We start from the raw sequence: 18,552 nt of genomic DNA, 5'->3' as shown, positions 1-18,552 counted from the left end.
GCTTGAGGCAAAGCTGCCTTCCAGCCTATATTTTTTGATTGGGGAGTTTAATCCATTCACATTCTATGGTATTACTGTAAATGCATTATTTACTTCCACCATTTTTATTCTTTGGTTTTCATATGCCATATCTTCTTTTTGTCTTTTTACTTTTTTGGATATCCTTTCTGTATTCTTGGCTTTTACACTTTACTCCAACACTCTCCTGTCTTCTTTCAGGTTGTAAAGTTCCCTTTAATTCTTGCAAAGGCAGATTCTTTTTTACAAACTCTCTTAAGTTTGTTTGTGAATATTTTAAATTTACCTTCATATTTGAAGGACAGTTTTGTTGGATGAAGACAAGGTTTACTCACCTTTTCCAGGGGCACTAGGAACCAAACCCAGGACCTCCCACATGAGAGGCAAATGCCCAGAGGCCTGAGCCATATCCACTCCCCATGGGCTGCGGCATCTGCTGGCTTGTGGCAGTGTCCAGCTCATCTTCTTTTTTAGGAGGTATCTTCCATGTGGTAGGCTGGTGCCCAGCTGGTTGAGCCACATCTGCTTCCCTCTAATGTGTTTTTTTTTTTAAAAAAGATTTGTTTATTTATTTAATTCCCCCCCTCCCCCGGTTGTCTGTTCTCTGTGTCTATTTGCTGCGTCTTTTTTCTTTGTCTGCTTCTGTTGTCGTCAGCGGCATGGGAAGTGTGGGCAGCGCCATTCCTGGGCAGGCTGCACTTTCTTTCACGCTGGGCGGCTCTCCTTATAGGGCGCACTCCTTGCGCATGGGGCTCCCCTACGTGGGGGCACCCCTGGGTGGCACGGCACTCCTTGCGCGCATCAGCACTGCACATGGGCCAGCTCCACACGGGTCAAGGAGGCCCGGGGCTTGAACCGCGGACCTCCCATGTGGTAGACGGACGCCCTAACCACTGGGCCAAGTCCGTTTCCCTTTAATGTGTTTTTGACTTCACCTGTCATGTATTTAATTCCCATGATCTCTGTTACTTTTCTATTCAGGTTTTCAAATTCTTCTTTGTGCTTGCTCAGTGTCTTCTTGATGTCTTTTGCTTTGATATATTCCTTTGCTTGGGCTATTTTTTTCCATTTTCTTAGGATGACTTTTAATTTTTTTTGCTTATGTCTTGGCATCTGATAATGATGGTGAGTTTACCCTGATGCTTGAATTTCTCTCTTTTGTAGGAATTTAGTGGCGGGAGACTGTGTTATTACCATTCTTTGACTTGGTTCAACCTGTTCTGAGTTTTTAGGGATTGTCCCTGTTGTTTGATCAAACCTGGGCCCTTGACCCAGTAATTTATTGCAGACCCGCTTCCAAGGGCCTTGGAGAAGGGAACCATAAAGGCTGGAAAAACTCCCTTACTTAATTTCCCCCATGTGAATTTCTTTGGATGGCCAGCAGATGGTGCTCTTTGGCAGGCCTCTCAGTTCAAAGCCTGGTTGGAGTTTGTTAACTGCTTTAGGGACCAGATCAGTGTCCTGGAGAATCCTGTCTGGAGGCTAAGAGCCTTGCAAATCAGACTTTCTCAGAGACAGTTCTCCAGTCTTCATTGGCAGTCCCCTCTTTTTTCCCCGGGAAGGAAATACTCTACTCCCTTCTGCACCCTCAACAACCAGCCAGGTCAATAAGAAGCATATTTGTGAGAGCTTGATTTCTTAATCCTGTGCTGGCTCCCAGGGCAAAAAATGGCCTGGAAGGGCTTCTGGGACACAGTAGAGCAAACTTGTGGGTCTAAAGCTGAGTTAGGCTGAGTCACTCTTTCTCCCCTTTCCTGGGGAGGTAGATCCCTGGGGGTCCTCTTTGTAGCTACGGGCCTGGGGACAGAGAGTTCAAAGTAATCTGCTTGTATGGTGGGAGGGGCACCAACAACTTTGCTGCAGTTTCTACTCAAAGTCTTAACGTTGAGATTCTTTTCCAGTGCCCCTCTCTCTTCTGGATGGTGTCCAGCCTTCCCCTGGTGTCCTACACCCTAGAATTTCTTTTTTCCAGGCCATTTCGCCTATCCTCTAGCTATTTTTCTGGGAAAGGAGAGTTCTGTGTCTTTCTCTTCTGCCCCTGTGTTCTTATCTTATTGGGTCTGCCCTTACAATTAAGCCTGGGCTTGATTCTCAACCTGCTCTGCCCTCTCCTACAGGGCATAAAAAACTCTTTTAAAGTTTGCATACAGGTTTTCTGGTTTTCCAACTGTACTATAAGCCCAGATTTATCTTTTTCTCTTTGTACAGTTATTCTGTAGCTATAAAAAGTAGTCAACGTATGCCTCCATATTTGTAATCAGAATTGTCATCATTGGGACCAAGTTCCATGGCCACTTGATATCCCAGTACTTTGATCTCTTCTTTTTTAAAAAAAAAAAAAAAATTATTTATTTATTTATCTCCCCTTCCCACCCCACCCCATCCCGGTTGTCTGTTCTCTGTGTCTATTCGCTGCGTGTTCTTCTTTGTCCTCTTCTGTTGTTGTCAGCGGCATGGGAATCTGTGTTTCTTTTTGTTGCGTCACCTTGTTGTGTCAGCTCTCCTTGTGTGCGGCGCCATTCTTGGGCAGGCTGCACTTTCTTTCACGCTGGGCGGCTCTCCTTACAGGGCGCACTCCTTGTGCATGGGGCTCCCCTACACGGGGACACCCCTGTGTGGCATGGCATTCCTTGGGCGCATCAGCACTGCACATGGGCCAGCTGCACACGGGTCAAGGAGGCCCGGGGTTTGAACCACGGACCTCCCATCTGGTAGACGGATGCCCTAACCACTGGGCGAGGTCCGCTTCCCTTGATCTCTTCTTGATAGCGCTGGTGATAATTTGAGTACATCTTCTGGGTACTCCTCAGATATGTGATCAGCCTCATTTCCCATTTTGAGCATTTATTTCCCAGGGCCTTTTTGTTCCTGTTAGTCTTTATCAGTAAAGGTGCTGGTAGGTAGCAAGTAACCATATTCAAAACAGAAGAGTTTAACAAAGTGATTATTTACAAAAGAAGGATGGGGCTAAAGGGAAACCAAGGAGAGCTGATGAAGTCCCTTTGGGCTATCAATATCTGTGAGCCATTATCACTTGTGGACCTGAATGTGTAATTGGTAAGCACTGTAGCTATAGTTGAGGGCTGCCATAAGAGCTGTGGCTTTTGGTAGAGAAATGCGTCTATTATTTTTTAAATTGATTAAAGAGGTTTATGTGAACATCATTGATTAGTTGTCTTAAATCCTGAGTCTCATCTGGATTCTTGGCTTGTTTGACCAGACCATATCTCCCTGTTTCTTAGTATGGCTTGTTACCTTTTGTTGATATCTAGGCATCTGATTATCTTGGTGCTTTTCCTCTGTTGATCCATTTCTCTCTCTTGCCTAGTGGTTTTCTTTCACAGGTCTTCTTTGATTTTGCATTCAGTTTTTCCTAAACTTTTAAGATTGCCCTGTTTAAGTTATCAAAACAGGGGCAGGAAACCACTAATGGGACATAGAACAGATGTTCCATGCATGGGGAAAAAAAAACAAGAGACAAGCCTTCACTTTCCTGGCCAGCCAGCAGGTGGCACTCCTCGGCAAACCCTTCCATGGAGGTGAATTCTTCAATTTCCATTAACTATCCCTCAAAACCAATGATTTGAGTTATGGGGTCACATTCACTGAAAAGAAACCACACTCAGCCCTCAGCTGCACCCTCCCTCTTCCCAAGGATGAATATATGCTTTCCTGTTTCATTGGCTCAGCTGCAGTTTTACCAAGGCTTTGCCTTGGGGGTGAGAGATGAACGGTATTCTCACCTGTGGGGCCTCAGCTCACGGTTTTCCCTTTGTCCTCTTTGTCTGCCTTTGACCTCTTTGTCTCTCTGTTTCCTGGATGATGCGTTTGGCAGTCTCCTGGTCTGCAGGTCCCTTGGATGACTTCTATGCCTCCTCTATTTTGCAAGAGAGCTGTGCCCTGCCTGAGCTACTCCGACACCATCTTTTTCCACAGTCCTCAACAGTGCATTTTAACTGAGTGAGAAAAGGGATAAAACAGCCCCACAGTCCCTTCTCTGACCACCATACCTGAAATACTGGCTCTCCCATAATCTAGTACCTTTCTAGCTCCTGACATGTCTTTCTTCAGAGGTACTTCTAGTCCTGATAATTATATTTGAGTTTTTTTTTTTTTTTTTTTAATTTTTTTATTTTTTATTGACTTTGTAATAATATTACATTAAAAATATATACGTGAGGTCCCATTCAACCCCACCCCCCACCCCCCCTCTCCCCCCCCCCAACAACACTCGTTCCCATCATCATGACACATCCATTGGATTTGGTAAGTACATCTTTGGGCACCTCTGCACCTCATATACATTGGTTCACATCATGGCCCATACTCTCCTCTATTCCATCATGTAGGCCCTGTGAGGATTTACAATGTCCGGTGATTACCTCTGAAGCACCATCCAGGGCAGCTCCATGTCCCGAAGACGCCTCCACCTCTCATCTCTTCCTGCCTTTCCCCATACCCTTTGTCCATTATGTCCACTTTTCCCAATCCAATGCCACCTCTTCTATGTGGACACTGGATTGGTTGTGTCCATTGCACCTTTATGTCAAGAGGAGGCTCAGATTCCACCTGGATGCTGGATGCAATCCTCCCATTTTCAGTTGTAATCACTCTAGGCTCCATGGTGTGGTGGTTGTCCTTCTTCACCTCCATCTTAGCTGAGTGTGGTAAGTCCAATAAATCAGATTGTAGGTGCTGGAGTCTGTTGAGGCTCAGGATCTGGCTATCACATTGTCAGTCCAGAGATTCAAATCCCCTAAATATATCTTAAACCCCAACATTAACTGCACCTCCAGCACTATATTTGAGTTTTTTATCCATTTTGAATTAATTTTTGTATGGGTTTGAGAGAGGGGCGATTAGAATAATCCATGTTTAACTGTTCAGATTTTCTCAGCTCTTCTGTACTTGATTCTTGCTCTGGATATGTAGTACAATTTTTTACAAATTTAATTAAATTTAATTAAAAGCCCCCTTGTGGCTTGTGCTCGCTCTCTGCTCTCTATGTCTATTAGCTGTGTGTTCTTCTCTGTCTGCTTATCTTCTCTTCTCTTTAGGAGGTACTGGGAACTGATCCCGGGACCTTCCGACATAGGAGAGAGGCATTCCATCACTTGAGCCACCTTAGCTCCCTGGTTTGTTGTGTCTTTTTTTGTTGTATTATCTTGTGTCAACTCTTTGAGCAGTCCAGCTCGCCTTCACCAGGAGGCTCTGGGACCTTCCATATGATAGATGGGAGCCCCATTGCTTGAGCCACATCTGTTTCCCTGTAGTACAGCTTTTAAGATTGCCCTTTTATGTGTAATTGTTTCACTTCCAGAAGAAAGCTTCCTTTCCTCTGTTCTTTCTCCAAGAATCTGATCTATTCTGTTTTTGTGCAGAATTTCCTCCTCAGTTCCTATGATTTGTTTAAATTCTCTCTCAGTGCCCCCTTTTAAGTATACTTGGCAGTTCTGGGCCCATTCCACCTTATGGCAGTTCATACCCCCCCACCCCCTTTTTTTTTTTAATCCATGAAGCTTTTCTGCTTCTGGTTACTTTCCCGTTAGGGAATCTCACCCTAGGGAGCCAGATGGAGTCCATCCAGAAGGGTCCATTTTTCATTTAGGTAATCCGGCCATCAGAGACTGGGTTGAGTGTATACACCTCTTGTCAGCAGTTCTGCCATGGACTCTCTCTACCTCCCTGAGGGCCCTTTTGTATGTGGTGCTCTTCAGCTGCTTGTGTTCCTTCCTGGGTCTCTGAGGACTTGAGTTCCTCTGCCTGGGTATGTGTTGCGTTCTAACCAGCTACTGTGCATGGTTAAGGGACCCGGGCCGTGCTGCCTCTGTGCGACTCCTAAACTGCATTGGACCGAGTGAGGGGCAGAGGTCTAGACCAGCAGGGCTGGAACATACATATCCTACCTGTTTTTGGTGTTTTGCTTCTTTTCCATTTTTCTTTGATTCAGCATTGTGGAGCTGTTCTCCAGTCTTTCCCATCCTCCAGAGTTCCACGCAAATGGAATTTGTCTTTTTATTAGTTGTTTCTTATGGGAGACTTTTCCAGGGGATGTCTTTTTTTTTTTTTTTCCCAAAGAGAATTTATTTGCTTGTGCATAGCAAAGGACATCAGTGGCCTAAGTGACCCAAAATCTGCCTTCCAGGGGATGTCTTAAATCACCACATTGTCACTCTCTAGTTCACTTTTGACGTTGTCTGATTCTGCTTGCTTTCTTGTGGCTGTTCCAAGCTCATTTGTTTAGATTGGCCATTGGATGGCTGACTGGCTAATTAAGAAAAATTTTGGTCTTGCTCACAATTTAGACCTTTAAACACAGAGTTTTCATCAACAATATTTTGGACCTTTGCTCTTTCTCATTTGCTACCATATATATAGCTCTGTGCAGATAGTTTCACTTAAGAATGAGTGGCTCTCTTATTTGGGAGTGTAGGTGAAGGGATTGCCGAATACCTTGGTTTTTGAGCAGTTGTGTTGAATGTCATCTAAAATTCATTTGTATTTATTTAGAAGCCTTGTACTGAAAGGTGTTATGGTATAGTGGAATGAGCATGGACTTTAGGATCATTTAGATATGGATTTAAACCTTAGTTCTCTACTTATTAATTAACAGTTTTCTTAACCTTATTGCTAACTTATCTTTGAAAAGTATAAAGTGCTACTTATCTTTGAGTTGCTATGAGGATTAGAGATAACAAGGAAAGTATCTTATCTAGTGTAATGTCTAGCATAGGCATATTGTAGGGCTCATTGAGTAGAAGCCATTATAATTGTTATAATACAGTACTTTTCAGTTACTGCCTGAATTTCATCACAGACATCCCTTTTGTAGCCTCTGAAATTTTCCTGTTCACTTTGCAGCCCCTGAAATGTTGCTGTTACATGCCCTCCCATATTGTTTTCGAGTATATCATTTTCAACCCAGGATATTAGAATCGTTGGATGATATGTATTACATATTTCCTCTGTCCCATTTGATTCAGTGCAAGAGGGTGGTAGGCATTCAATGTATTTGTTTCTCATGTCTTAGGTACATGTTTCAGATAGATTGTGAACCACACCCCTAACATGTTAAGATTATATAGCGCCTCCTATGGAGTACTTGGAAGAAAATCTTCCACCACTTTGAAGCATCTGCTGCTTCTTTGAGGCAGAATTAGATTTTCCCAGCTTGCCTCAGAATCACTTTTAGGTCTTACTATTACACATGTCCCGATTTCCCTCCCATAAGCAGAAATTCAAAATCATTAGCTTTAGAGTGGTATATATATTTTTGCACACCCCCCCCAAGGTGTCATGTTGTTTTACTCTCCCACCTCCTGATTTTGTTCTGTTTCTGCTCTGTCATTGTTTCTTTCTTCTTCCCTATTTGGTTCCAGTTTAGCAATTCTTGTATTAGAGAGTAGTGAATCCTTTTACCTTTTCTAGCATTTGGCCTATTTTTCATTGATTGTAAGCCACCAGAATGATAAAGTCCACATACTTCATACCCACTTAGTCCCAGGACAGTCATGTTTGAAATTGAGATACTTGGAGAGCACTTGTGTGTATGTATCTGTTTGGGATTTTTAAAAAAAATTATTTCATGTCTTTATTTATTTTTTGTTCATTTTTTTCATCTTTATTTTTTTAATGTTACATTAAAAAAATATGAGGTCCCCATATACCCCCCACCCCCCTCACCCCACTCCTCCCCCCATAACAACAACTTCCTCCATCATCATGAGACATTCATATATTTGGTGAATACATCTCTGAGCACCGCTGCACCTCTTGGTCAATGGTCCACACCATAGCCCTCTATTTGGGATTTTGTCTAAAGTGTATAATGTGTCATGTAGTAAAAGTCAAATATATTTAAAAATATAACAATATTAAGTATATGAAGTTGTTTTTCTTTATCTTCACAGGGGTTTGTGGAACTGACTATATTTCCCACGGTTACAAACTTGAACAGAATCAAGTTGAACAGCAAACAGTGTAGAATATACCGTGTAAGGATAAATGATTTAGAAGCTGCTTTTATTTATAATGATCCAACCTTGGAAGTTTGTCACAATGAATCAAAACAGTAAGCTATACACTTTAAAAGTTGATAATTTCTAACAGTCATGTTTTTTCATATGATTGGATTAATGTTTCTTAAGTTATTAGTAGATTCAGAATCATAGTTTCTTTTCCTAATTTAGATTTCTTTTGCTTTTTTCATTCTGTACTTTTGGTTCAGGAGATCTTGCTATCTCTGTTCAACATAGTAAGCTATTAAGTTTTTCTTCAGGCTACAGTTTTAAAAGAGTATCTGGGAACCTTAAGTTTTCTTAACCATTTCTTTGCTTTAAATAGTTTTAAAAAATATGTAATTTATAAATATTAAAAGTTATCTTCAGTGTGGTAGATGGTCTCATGGTAGAAGATCTATACAAAAATTTGGTTACTTTAAAATATTTCATAAAAATAACCTTTAAAATTAAGCATCTAATTCCTTCATCTCAAGTAAATATTGCATCTGTTGGAGCTACCTCTGATTTTTAATCAGTAAACATAATTGTGCTGAGTTTTATGTTTTACTTCTTTCATTTAATTGTTTCCATTTTTTCATATATGTAGGCTTCACTTTTGCCATTTTTATGGTCATGTAATATTGCATTTATTCAGTTTACTGTAATGTGGCTGTTTGGTATTATTTATGGGAAATTTTACTCTCTTATGTCTTGAACCATACAGCTATCAGTTGCAATTGAGACTCTTGTTTTTTCAAAGCTTTGATATCACTGTGTTATATCATTTCTTTGTTTTAGAGTCATCAACTCTTTTTTAGCCAAGATGGTCTTTTAACTAGTTTAGATAGGTAATATTGCCTTAATGGCAGCAGTTTTCAAAGTGTGATCCCTAGACAAGCAGCATCAACATCACCTGGGAATTTGTGCAAATCCTTTGCTTCACCCCAGAGCTACACAATTAGAATCTCTGGGGCTAGGATCCTACAGTTTGTGTTTTAACTAGACTGCCAGGTCATTCTGATACGGATTGAAGCTTGAGAACCACTGCTGTAAGGGGTTGGGAGGGTTTACAAAGGAGGCATATCTTTAGATATATTTATGAAGCCAATAACCACTGCTTTAGAATCTCTCAAACACAAAGGAGATTAGAAAATGAGGTTGGAAAAAAGCTAAGGAATCCCTGAATTACTTTTGTAACTCCCCATTTTTAGGAGGCAAGTATTAAAATTATATTGTTTTACAACCACACTTTTAGAGCTGGCATAAAAAGAATTATTATAGAATCATGTGCACCCCTCTGTCCCCCAGAAAAAAATTCATGTCCTTTTGTAGTAATAAGTACATACCATTACTGAGTGGAAAGGATGCCAGTAAAAGAGTGGGTAGGGTAGCCTTTGCCTTGCCAGAAGACCAAAATGTCTACCCTATCCAGCCCTAGAATTCTGCACTTGATGACAGGGTAAGAAGTTTCTCCACCTGCCAGTCATGGAGCATATTGGTGCACATTTGCTTTACCAGTAATTTGTTGTTGCTGCAGAAGTCTCAAAGTATATAATCTGTTACCGTGACAATGACAGGAACATTGGGCTCAAGAGTTGTCGAGGAAGCAGGCGCTACTTTGCTATTTTATTCTAGGTGATGATATCCCCCTAAGTTTTTCTCTAGTTATAGGGAAGATGCCTCATCACTTTCAGTGTTATTATAATAATAAAGGAAAGGAAGTCATAAAAGAGAGTCCTTTCAAATGTTAGGTTAGAAAATTGGTAAAGACAGAATATATATATACATATATTTTTTTTAAGACTTATTTTTTATTTATTTCTCCACCCTCCCCATTCCCCCCATTGTCTGCTCTCTGTGTCCATTCACTGTGTTCTTTTGTGTCTGCTTGTATTCTTATTAGGTGGTTCCGGGAATCCTGGGACCTTCTGGAGTGGGAGAGAGGCGATTACTCTCTTGTGCCATCTCAACTCCCTGTTCTGCTATGTCTTCTTATTTTCTCTCCTCTGTGTCTCTTGTTGTGTCATCTTGCTGCTCCAGCTCTCAGCATTGGCTGGCACTCCTGCATGGGGTGGCTTTCCCATGCTGGGCAGAATTCCCATGCAGGGGGTCACTCCTGTGCAGGGTGGCATTCCCGCGTGGACTGGCAGTCCACATGGGCCAGGTCGCTGCATGGACCAGCTTGCCCTCACTGGGAGGCCCTGGGCATCAAACCTTGGACCCCCTATATGGTAGATAGGAGCCCAATTGGTTGAGCCACATCCATTTCCCAAATATATTTTTAATTTTCCTCTCAAAACTAGAACTTTGTTGGCCATGTTTACTTATTAAGTGCTTGATTGAGGGATGCAGATATGGCTCAAGTGATAGAGCTTCTGCCTACCGTAGGGGAGGACCTGGGTTCGATCCCTGGGGTCTCCTGGTGAGAAAGAAGAGGAAGCGTGCCAATGCAGCAAGCCAGTGCCCACGTGAGTGCCTGCGTGGTGAGCCAGTGTCCTGCACAAGTGAGTCACGCAGCAAGATGATGACGCATCAGAAGAAAGACAAGGGGAGAGTCAAGGTGAAGTGCAGCAGAAACCAGGAACTGAGGTGGCACAGTTGACAGGGAACCTCTCTCCCCATCAGAGGTCTCCAGGATTGAATCGCGGTGAATCCTAGAGGAGAGAAAATGAGAAGAGAAGACAGCAACAGACAGCAAAAACAGCAGGGCGGGATAAGGGGAAGCGGGGGAAATAAATCTTTTTTAAAAAAAGCTTGATTGACTATCCCTGCTTTTCTGCTTAGTGCTAGGATCTTGGGGAGGTGACATTAGTTATTTTTGCTAATGTTTATTTATTCTCTGACTTGTTCATAAAAAGTAATGAAATCGGCATAAAGGGTAAATAAGTATAGTATGTTGGGTACACACCTTTAAGTTACTATACAATTACTAGAGGAAAACCCTAGGTTTGTTATTTTTGTTTGCCATTGCAAAGAGGGAAACACTACTGCTTATAATATTTACAATGCTCACAAAATACAAACATATCAAGTATTCAAAAGAAATACTGCTTTTCTTAGCAATTAGATGTGGAAAAAAATCTGTTTTTAAAGAGAATTTTGGGAAAATTGAACAGTTAAGACCTTTAGCATATTCCAAAAAACTTATTTTTTTTGTTTCTAAAATAACTTTCCTTATTTTTTAATGCGCTAATAAAGTTTCTAATAAACTTATACAAATTAAGTATAGTAGGTTTGAAACTAAAAATGTGATTTAAATTTCAGTGATAAAATTTGATTTTTAATTCATATAAGAATGTCGTAACACTCAAGGGAGTGTTTTGCTCATAATTGTTTTAAAGTTAATGTATTAGGCCCTGTGATTTCATAGAAAGATTGTGCTTACCTTGGTTCATATTCATCATGTTTGACCTAAAGGGGGCTATAAGGAAAGGAAACATTTAGATAAGAGATTAAAAGCATTACTACTTATTTTATCCAACTAAGTGTTGGCTGACTTGGTTCATATTCATCATGTTTGACCTAAAGGGGGCTGTAAGGAAAGGAAACATTTAGATAAGAGATTAAAAGCATTACTACTTATTTTATCCAACTAAGTGTTGGCTGACTTGTTAAATTACCTGTACTAACAATTGAAAACCCAATTGGTTATGTAACAGCTGTAGGCTTCTCATTTTGTTTTGGTTTATTGTCTGCCAATAAAATTTGAATAATTTCAGTTTCTCCAAATATATTTTGTGTTTAAATCTTAAGTATTCTAGATTATAGTTTGCCCCCGTAAGAATTACGTTTCTTCACTGTTTTATTTTTTGGCTACAAATATTTGATTTTTAGAAAAAAATGTAGACTTTATTAGGTCAGATTTTATTTTGATTATTTTTAAAAAGTCATCATTACTAGTTTTGGTATTCCATTTTTAGAAAATGAATTTTTCTGTTAACTGGCATATTTTTTCTTTATGTAAACTATCAAAACTTATAAGTGTAGAACTGAATGTTGATGAGTATGTAAAGTAACTAGAACTCTCAGACTGCTGCTGACAGGGTAAATTGAGTTTGACTATTTGCATACTCTATGACTCAGCCCAATAGAAATGTGGTCATATGTTTACCAAAAAATTACATACAAGAATTTTGATTAGTACTACTTAAAATAGTCAAAAATTGGAAATTACCTGAATATCTATCAGTGGTAGTATGGTAAAATAAATTGTGGCATATTTTCACACTATAAAATTCTCGCCATTCATGAGAATGAATGACCAAGAACTACATTCAACAATATGGATGGATCTTATCAATGGAATTTGAGAAAAGAAGTTAGAAACAGAATATATATTAAGTTGTTAATCTGTGGCATTGAATGTCAGGATAATGGTTTATCCTTGGTGGTAGGAGATGGGGCTTGATTAGTCACTGAAAGGACATGAGGGATTCCAGGATGCTGATAGTGTTCCATTCTTGCTGTGCATCCTGGCTACTTGGTTTTATCAGTTTGAAAATTTATCAAGCTGTGTAATCAGGATATGTATACTTTTCTGATTTATAATGCACTTCCATTAAATATTTTTTTAGAGAAAAGTTTACTAATAATTGAAATTTAGTTTTGCAAAACTCTGTGCCTATAGTTTTAAGAAGATGTTCTTTGACAAGGAATTAACAGATTGTTTTGATTTAACAAGGATAACAATAGGTTCTTGGAGAAAAGTATTTTGATTACCTTTATTGATTTTTCAGTGTCCCCCTACAGCAGTATTCCTTTTTAAGCTTTGTTTCTATATTCATTGGTGATAGTGGTATTTATAGAGCAAGTGGACACTGATACTTTACTGTCATTATTTTTCTAAATATTGAAAACATTTAGTATAATTTTGTCCTGTAATTTTTGGCTTTTGTGAGGTTATTATGAAAAGAAAGCTGTTTGACCAGCACACTGAAATCCAAACCATCAGAAAATTATTTCTCATAACTTACTTCCCAATAGGTTACATTTATAATGACCCACCCATTTTATTTGGACTGCTTTACCTTTTCTCAGGAAATGAGGATATGAAGTGCAAATACTTTTCCATCATTAAACTAAGAACTCTAATATTGTTTAAATCTGGCTGTCTTTTTTTCTCTTCTTTACCATTTACTTTATTGCTGACATTGCATATTAAAATGACTGTAATTCCTTTTTTTAGAAAAGGAAGGCACATGAAAAACCTTATGTACAAATTTCATATATTTAAAATTCTTATTGGCTAGTAAAAGAATTTCTACTGTAATACTGAAGATATCTAGAAAAGCATAAGATGCATTTCGTTCTGGCATAATATCTAAAACATTATTACTTTTACCTTTTGGTACAGTCATCACATCAGATATTTGTATCTGAATAATGATGCATCTGTTGTTACAATTACAGAAATATTCATCAGTTTATCCACATCTATACACCCAGGTCCCTAAGTATTAATTACATAAAATTTAAAGGAAGAGTAGCATTGAACTACATCTGTATTCTCTTTCATTAAGTGACAAGGAGGTTTGGCCTTTCCAGTCTTTTGTCCATGAGTCCCACTGCTGTTTGCACAGGCCATTGCTGTTCAATACATGGAAAGATATTGCTCACCTGGATCCAGCCATTGTGATCCATATTGTAGCATCTGTATATATCTGTCAACCCCTACAACACTGTGCAGCCTTTAGTAAAGTCATCAAAGGTGATCTGCCCACTTTATTGTCTGTCGAACTTTGGAATAAGGGTATTGTGAAACTGGTCAGAGAGTCATTACCCAAAACCTGAGCGTGCTTACTTGAACTCGTTTCTGTCAGTCATCCCAGAATTTTCCCTGTTATAGGTGCAGAAGATGTTCTGCCAGTCTGAAATGTACTTCCAGATACTGTGGAACTCACTGAAGTTCACACCAGCCTTGTTCTCTTGGTCAAGCATACACATAATTGACCTGACAGTCACAGGATTAAATGGAGCCCATGGACCATTGCATAATGCTTCCTGAAGTTCATTGTCTGATAACACACTACTTCTGTCTTTATCAGCCTTCTGGAAGAGGTGTGATAAAGGTGTGACTGGGCTATCTTTGAATTCCACAGATAACTGGAGGGGAAATAGAAGCTATGCAGTCCTCTCTCAAATAAGCTTTTTTTTTTTTGAGGTACCAGGGCTGGGGTTATTGTTGTTTTTTATTATCTTTTTTTTTTTTTTTAAACTACATGAATCACACAAAATATTACAACAAAAAATATATAAGAGGCTCCCTGTTTTTTGTTTTGTTTTTAGGAGGCACTGGGAACCAAACCCAGGACCTCCCATATGGGAAACAGGTGCTCATATATTTACCATATGACTCAGCAGTCTCCCTTTTAGGTATTTATCCTATAGCTATGAAAATTTAGGTTCACGCAAAAACTTAAATACACAAATTTTCATAGTTAAAAGCTAGAAACAACCCAAGTGTACTTCAGCGGGTGAATGGATAAACAAACTGTGGTACATCTATATTTTGCAGTACTACTGCAGCAATTTAAAAAAAAAAGGCTGCATAGTCTTGTTATAGATACATATATAGATGAAAGCAACAATTTGGATGAATTTCACAGACAGTGAGACAAGCCAGTCAAAAGGTCCATTTATTTGAGCACAAGGAACTTTTGGTGGTTGATAGAACTGTTTTGTATCCTGACTGTTTATCCTCGGGGTCACGTGAATCTATACATTTAACATATACACCTATACATATGTTAAAATTTATAGAACTGTGTATCAGAAAAAAAACCAAAAAAGTCAATATTACTTTTGTTAAACATGCTAATTTAAAACTGGAGAGTATATTAAAATATAAGTTATTGCTTTTATTGTTGTCCTAAAGTTATTACACCTTTCATTTTACTTATTGCTTTAATAGAAAGAGATGGTTAAAATAAATTAAAGTCTATTTAACTCCTTATAGAACCTTATGTTTTGTAGTCGTTAGTCTAGTTTAGATGGTTGTTAAACCCACAGTTACATTGTGCCCTTGCCAGTTGGTTGAGAAATGTGGGAGGAATGGCCTCTGTCAGAATAATTAAGCAAATAGCTTTAGTATTTTCTTTATGTTTTTTTCCCGTTTTATTTTTCTTTAACCTCTTTGAAGAGTATATAAAACTTTTTTTTTTGTCAATTTCAGCTCTTTTATGATTGACACCCTTACTTGTGAAATTTTGTGCAGTTTGGTGCCTAGTGTATGTTTGTTTTTATCCTGCATAAATCACACAGAATTTTGTATTCCATTGCTACAGAGCTGGCACTTGAAAAACAGTTTGCTATTTTATTTTCCTCTTCCATTATTCATCCAGCCCCTCTGTATGTATTTTTCTTACACATGAATGCAGTACAAGAAAACACATCAGTTGAAGGTTCTGCCAAAATACTTGATGAGTGAGTAATGCAACTTGCCTAAGACCAAAGGAAGCGTGAGGGTCTTGAAATAAATTCCTTTGAAATGAATAAACCAATTTATCTGGAACCTGACCTCATTAAGATATTATAAGACTAAATGGGACAAAAAGTCACTGGGCCAATCTAACACTGAATGGAGTTTATATGCTCTCAGTAAAAAAAAAAAAAATTATTAAGCTGTTAAATATCAATAAATTTGCTTTATTGATACATCTAATGGCAGGATGATAACTATAAAGGTATGCAAGAAGGATATGGCTCATGGTATGTGTCTTTCCTCTTGTTTTTCTCACTCTTGCCTGTTCCATTTTCAATTCTCCATACATCCTTTTGTGTCAGAAAAGTATAGTGTACTTGGCTATCCAAAATTAATGAGGAATTTGATAAGCATAGTAATAGCATACCATTGGTGAGTAGAATATATATACCATTGTATTTATAGTTTAATAATTTTTAATATGGCGAGTAGAGCAACAGTTACTTGGCTAAAAATTATTCTTATGAATTATATAAGAAAATATACTTATAAACAAGTGGTGTCAAATAATATTTTAAAAATGCTTAGTAAAATATATGGCTTATTATAGGAAATTAAACCTGACTCCTTTTTTCCCCCAGGAGAAATCTCAATTATTTTTCCAATGCTTATGCAGCTGCAGTTAGTGCTGTGGATCCTGATGCGGGAAATGGAGAACTTTGCATTAAGGTTCCATCAGAGTTATGGAAACATGTTGATGGTAAAGTACTGAGGCTATATTGACTTTATAGTAAAATCATGTTAGATTCAATGACTAGAAAATTTTATGTGGAAATTAATCAGTTGGAACATACAGCAGGAGTTGGAAGCTTTTTTCTTCCTTAGGATCATTGACTAAGAAAATGTCAATTAAGGGCTAAGGCAAAAAACAACTCATTTCATTGGTAATTTTTTTTTAATGAAATATAGAAAGTGAAATGGATGAAACAATTTGACAAGATTTGAGGACACATACATTATCAAACCAATTTAGAATTTTAGCGTTTTAAAGCAGGAAGGATCCTAAAAAAAATCAACTGATTCAATTTCTCCCTTTTATAGAGGAGTAATGTGAGGTGCAAAATTGTCCTGCTGAAGCTCATTTAGCGTATTAGTCAAGGATAGAACATAGGGTTTCTGACTCCCTTTCTGACTGCTCCCCCACCCCCCCAGATGAGTCCCTCGTCTGTTTGGTCATTGTTTTTGCTCTTTTTTTTTTTACACTCATTGTTTATGCTCGTCTGCTCGTTGTTTTTTTTTTTTTTTTAGGACACACTGGGAACAGAACCTGGGACCTCCCATGTGGGAGGTGGGTGCTCAACTGCTTGAGCCACATCTGCTCCCCCTACTTTTTTTTTTTTCCCTTTTTTTTTAATTGACTTTGTAATAATATTACATTAAAAATATATATGTGAGGTCCCATTCAACCCCACCCCCCCACCCCACCTCTCCCCCCCCCAGCAACACTCATTCCCATCATCATGACACATCCATTGCATTTGGTAAGTACATCTCTGGGCACCTCTGCACCTCATAGTCAATGGTCCACATCATGGCCCATACTCTCCCCCATTCCATCCAGTGGGCCCTGTGAGGATTTACAATGTCCAGTGATTGCCTCTGAAGCGCCATCCAGGGCAGTTCCATGTCCCAAAGATGCCTCCACCTCTCATCTCTTCCTGCCTTTCCCCATACCCATCAGCCACCATGTCCACTTTTCCCAATCCAATGCCACCTCTTCTATGTGGACATTGGATTGGTTGTGTCCATTGCACCTCTATGTCAAGAGGAGGCTCAGATTCCACATGGATGCTGGATGCAATCCTCCCACTTTCAGTTGTAATCACTCTAGGCTCCATGGTGTGGTGGTTGTCCTTCTTCAAGCTCCCCCTACTTTTGATTATACCGTGTTACTATTCTAAATCTTCATTTATAAGTCATATTATAAGTCATAGTCTTATAATAATAACCTATAATAACTTTCTACCTGTGTTTATTAGCTTTATGCAAATTAACCAAGATAAAGGAGTTAAATATTTTCTTGATTTTGTTTTCTTTTTTGGGGTATTTTTTTGAGGGGGTGCATAATTTAGGAGACAGCCATGGAAGGACATTAAATATTTAGGGTTTAGAGACAGTCCAAATGGTTGTAATGTTTTGGGAAAAATTAAAATAAAAATTTTTAATCTTACTATGGGAAACCAACAGGTTTATTATGTAGAAATCAGACAAAACAAAGCATAATCAGTAATGCTTAATGCAAGTTCTCAGGTAGTTCCTCCTTACTCTAATTTCAAAGTCAACTAGGATTAATGTAGGGAAATATAGTAGGAGAACAAATATGAAAAGTAAATTTGAGGTTGGTTCTGGAAGGCCTTAAGTGTCCTTTGTGGGAGTTTTGAACCTTTTTCTTAGAGGAGGATTTATATTTTGAAAAAGCACAGCCAGTAGTGACCAGAATTGATTGGAGTAGGGACACCAGTGAAGGCAGGCTATGGAGTTAATATAGGCAGAAGATGGTAACTAGGATAACCAGTGTACTTTTTTCATGTAAAATTGAGGCTTTGATTACCATTTTATGTTCAGTGTAAGTCTTTGCCCTTATTATACAGACCACTATTGTTTCTTTATGTATTTATCTATGAATGCCTGTGTGTATTTATTTTTTGCAGAGTTAAAGGTTCTGAAGATACACATCAATTTTTCTTTGGATCAGCCAAAAGGAGGTCTTCATTTTGTGGTACCCAGTGTAGAGGGAAGCATGGCGGAGAGAGGTGCTCATGTTTTCTCTTGCGGGTATCAAAATTCTACAAGGTAGACTATTCTTACCTATTTCAATTAAGTTGAATTTTTTTTCTAGGTGTATAGATACATACATTTAGAGTAAATTGGGAAGTATGAGTTTGATTCCCCAAATCTCTTTTACCTCTTGTGAAACTTGTTCCATTAGTTGTTCCTCCTTTCTCCTATGTTTTCCCCTTTCCCTTCTCTCTTCGCTCTTTTTTATAAAAATTTTTAATTTTTAATTAATAAAGGAGTTGTATATTGATAGAAAAATCATGGTAAAATAGAGTT

At 38.6% G+C, this 18,552-nt stretch overlaps 1 protein-coding gene across 3 annotated transcripts in view; it reads left to right on the top strand.

The window, feature by feature from the left end:
• Positions 1-18,552, top strand: part of TAF2 (TATA-box binding protein associated factor 2) — a 137,133-nt gene that overhangs the window by 15,506 nt on the left and 103,075 nt on the right. For 2 of the 3 annotated variants that reach the window (XM_058275962.2, XM_058275961.2), the window contains exons 3-5: positions 7,929-8,089; positions 16,080-16,198; positions 18,150-18,291. In XM_058275962.2, coding sequence (XP_058131945.1) covers positions 7,929-8,089; positions 16,080-16,198; positions 18,150-18,291 — 422 coding nt within the window. The remainder of the gene's footprint in view (positions 1-7,928; positions 8,090-16,079; positions 16,199-18,149; positions 18,292-18,552) is intronic. The other variant, XM_071208011.1, reaches the window with a different exon arrangement.

The sequence above is a fragment of the Dasypus novemcinctus genome, chromosome 14 (genome assembly GCF_030445035.2).
Source record: "Dasypus novemcinctus isolate mDasNov1 chromosome 14, mDasNov1.1.hap2, whole genome shotgun sequence".
In the NCBI taxonomy this organism is placed as follows: Eukaryota; Metazoa; Chordata; class Mammalia; order Cingulata; family Dasypodidae; genus Dasypus; species Dasypus novemcinctus.
The sequence above is the reverse complement of the archived record's forward strand: the minus strand, read 5'-3'. Positions and strand labels throughout refer to the sequence as shown.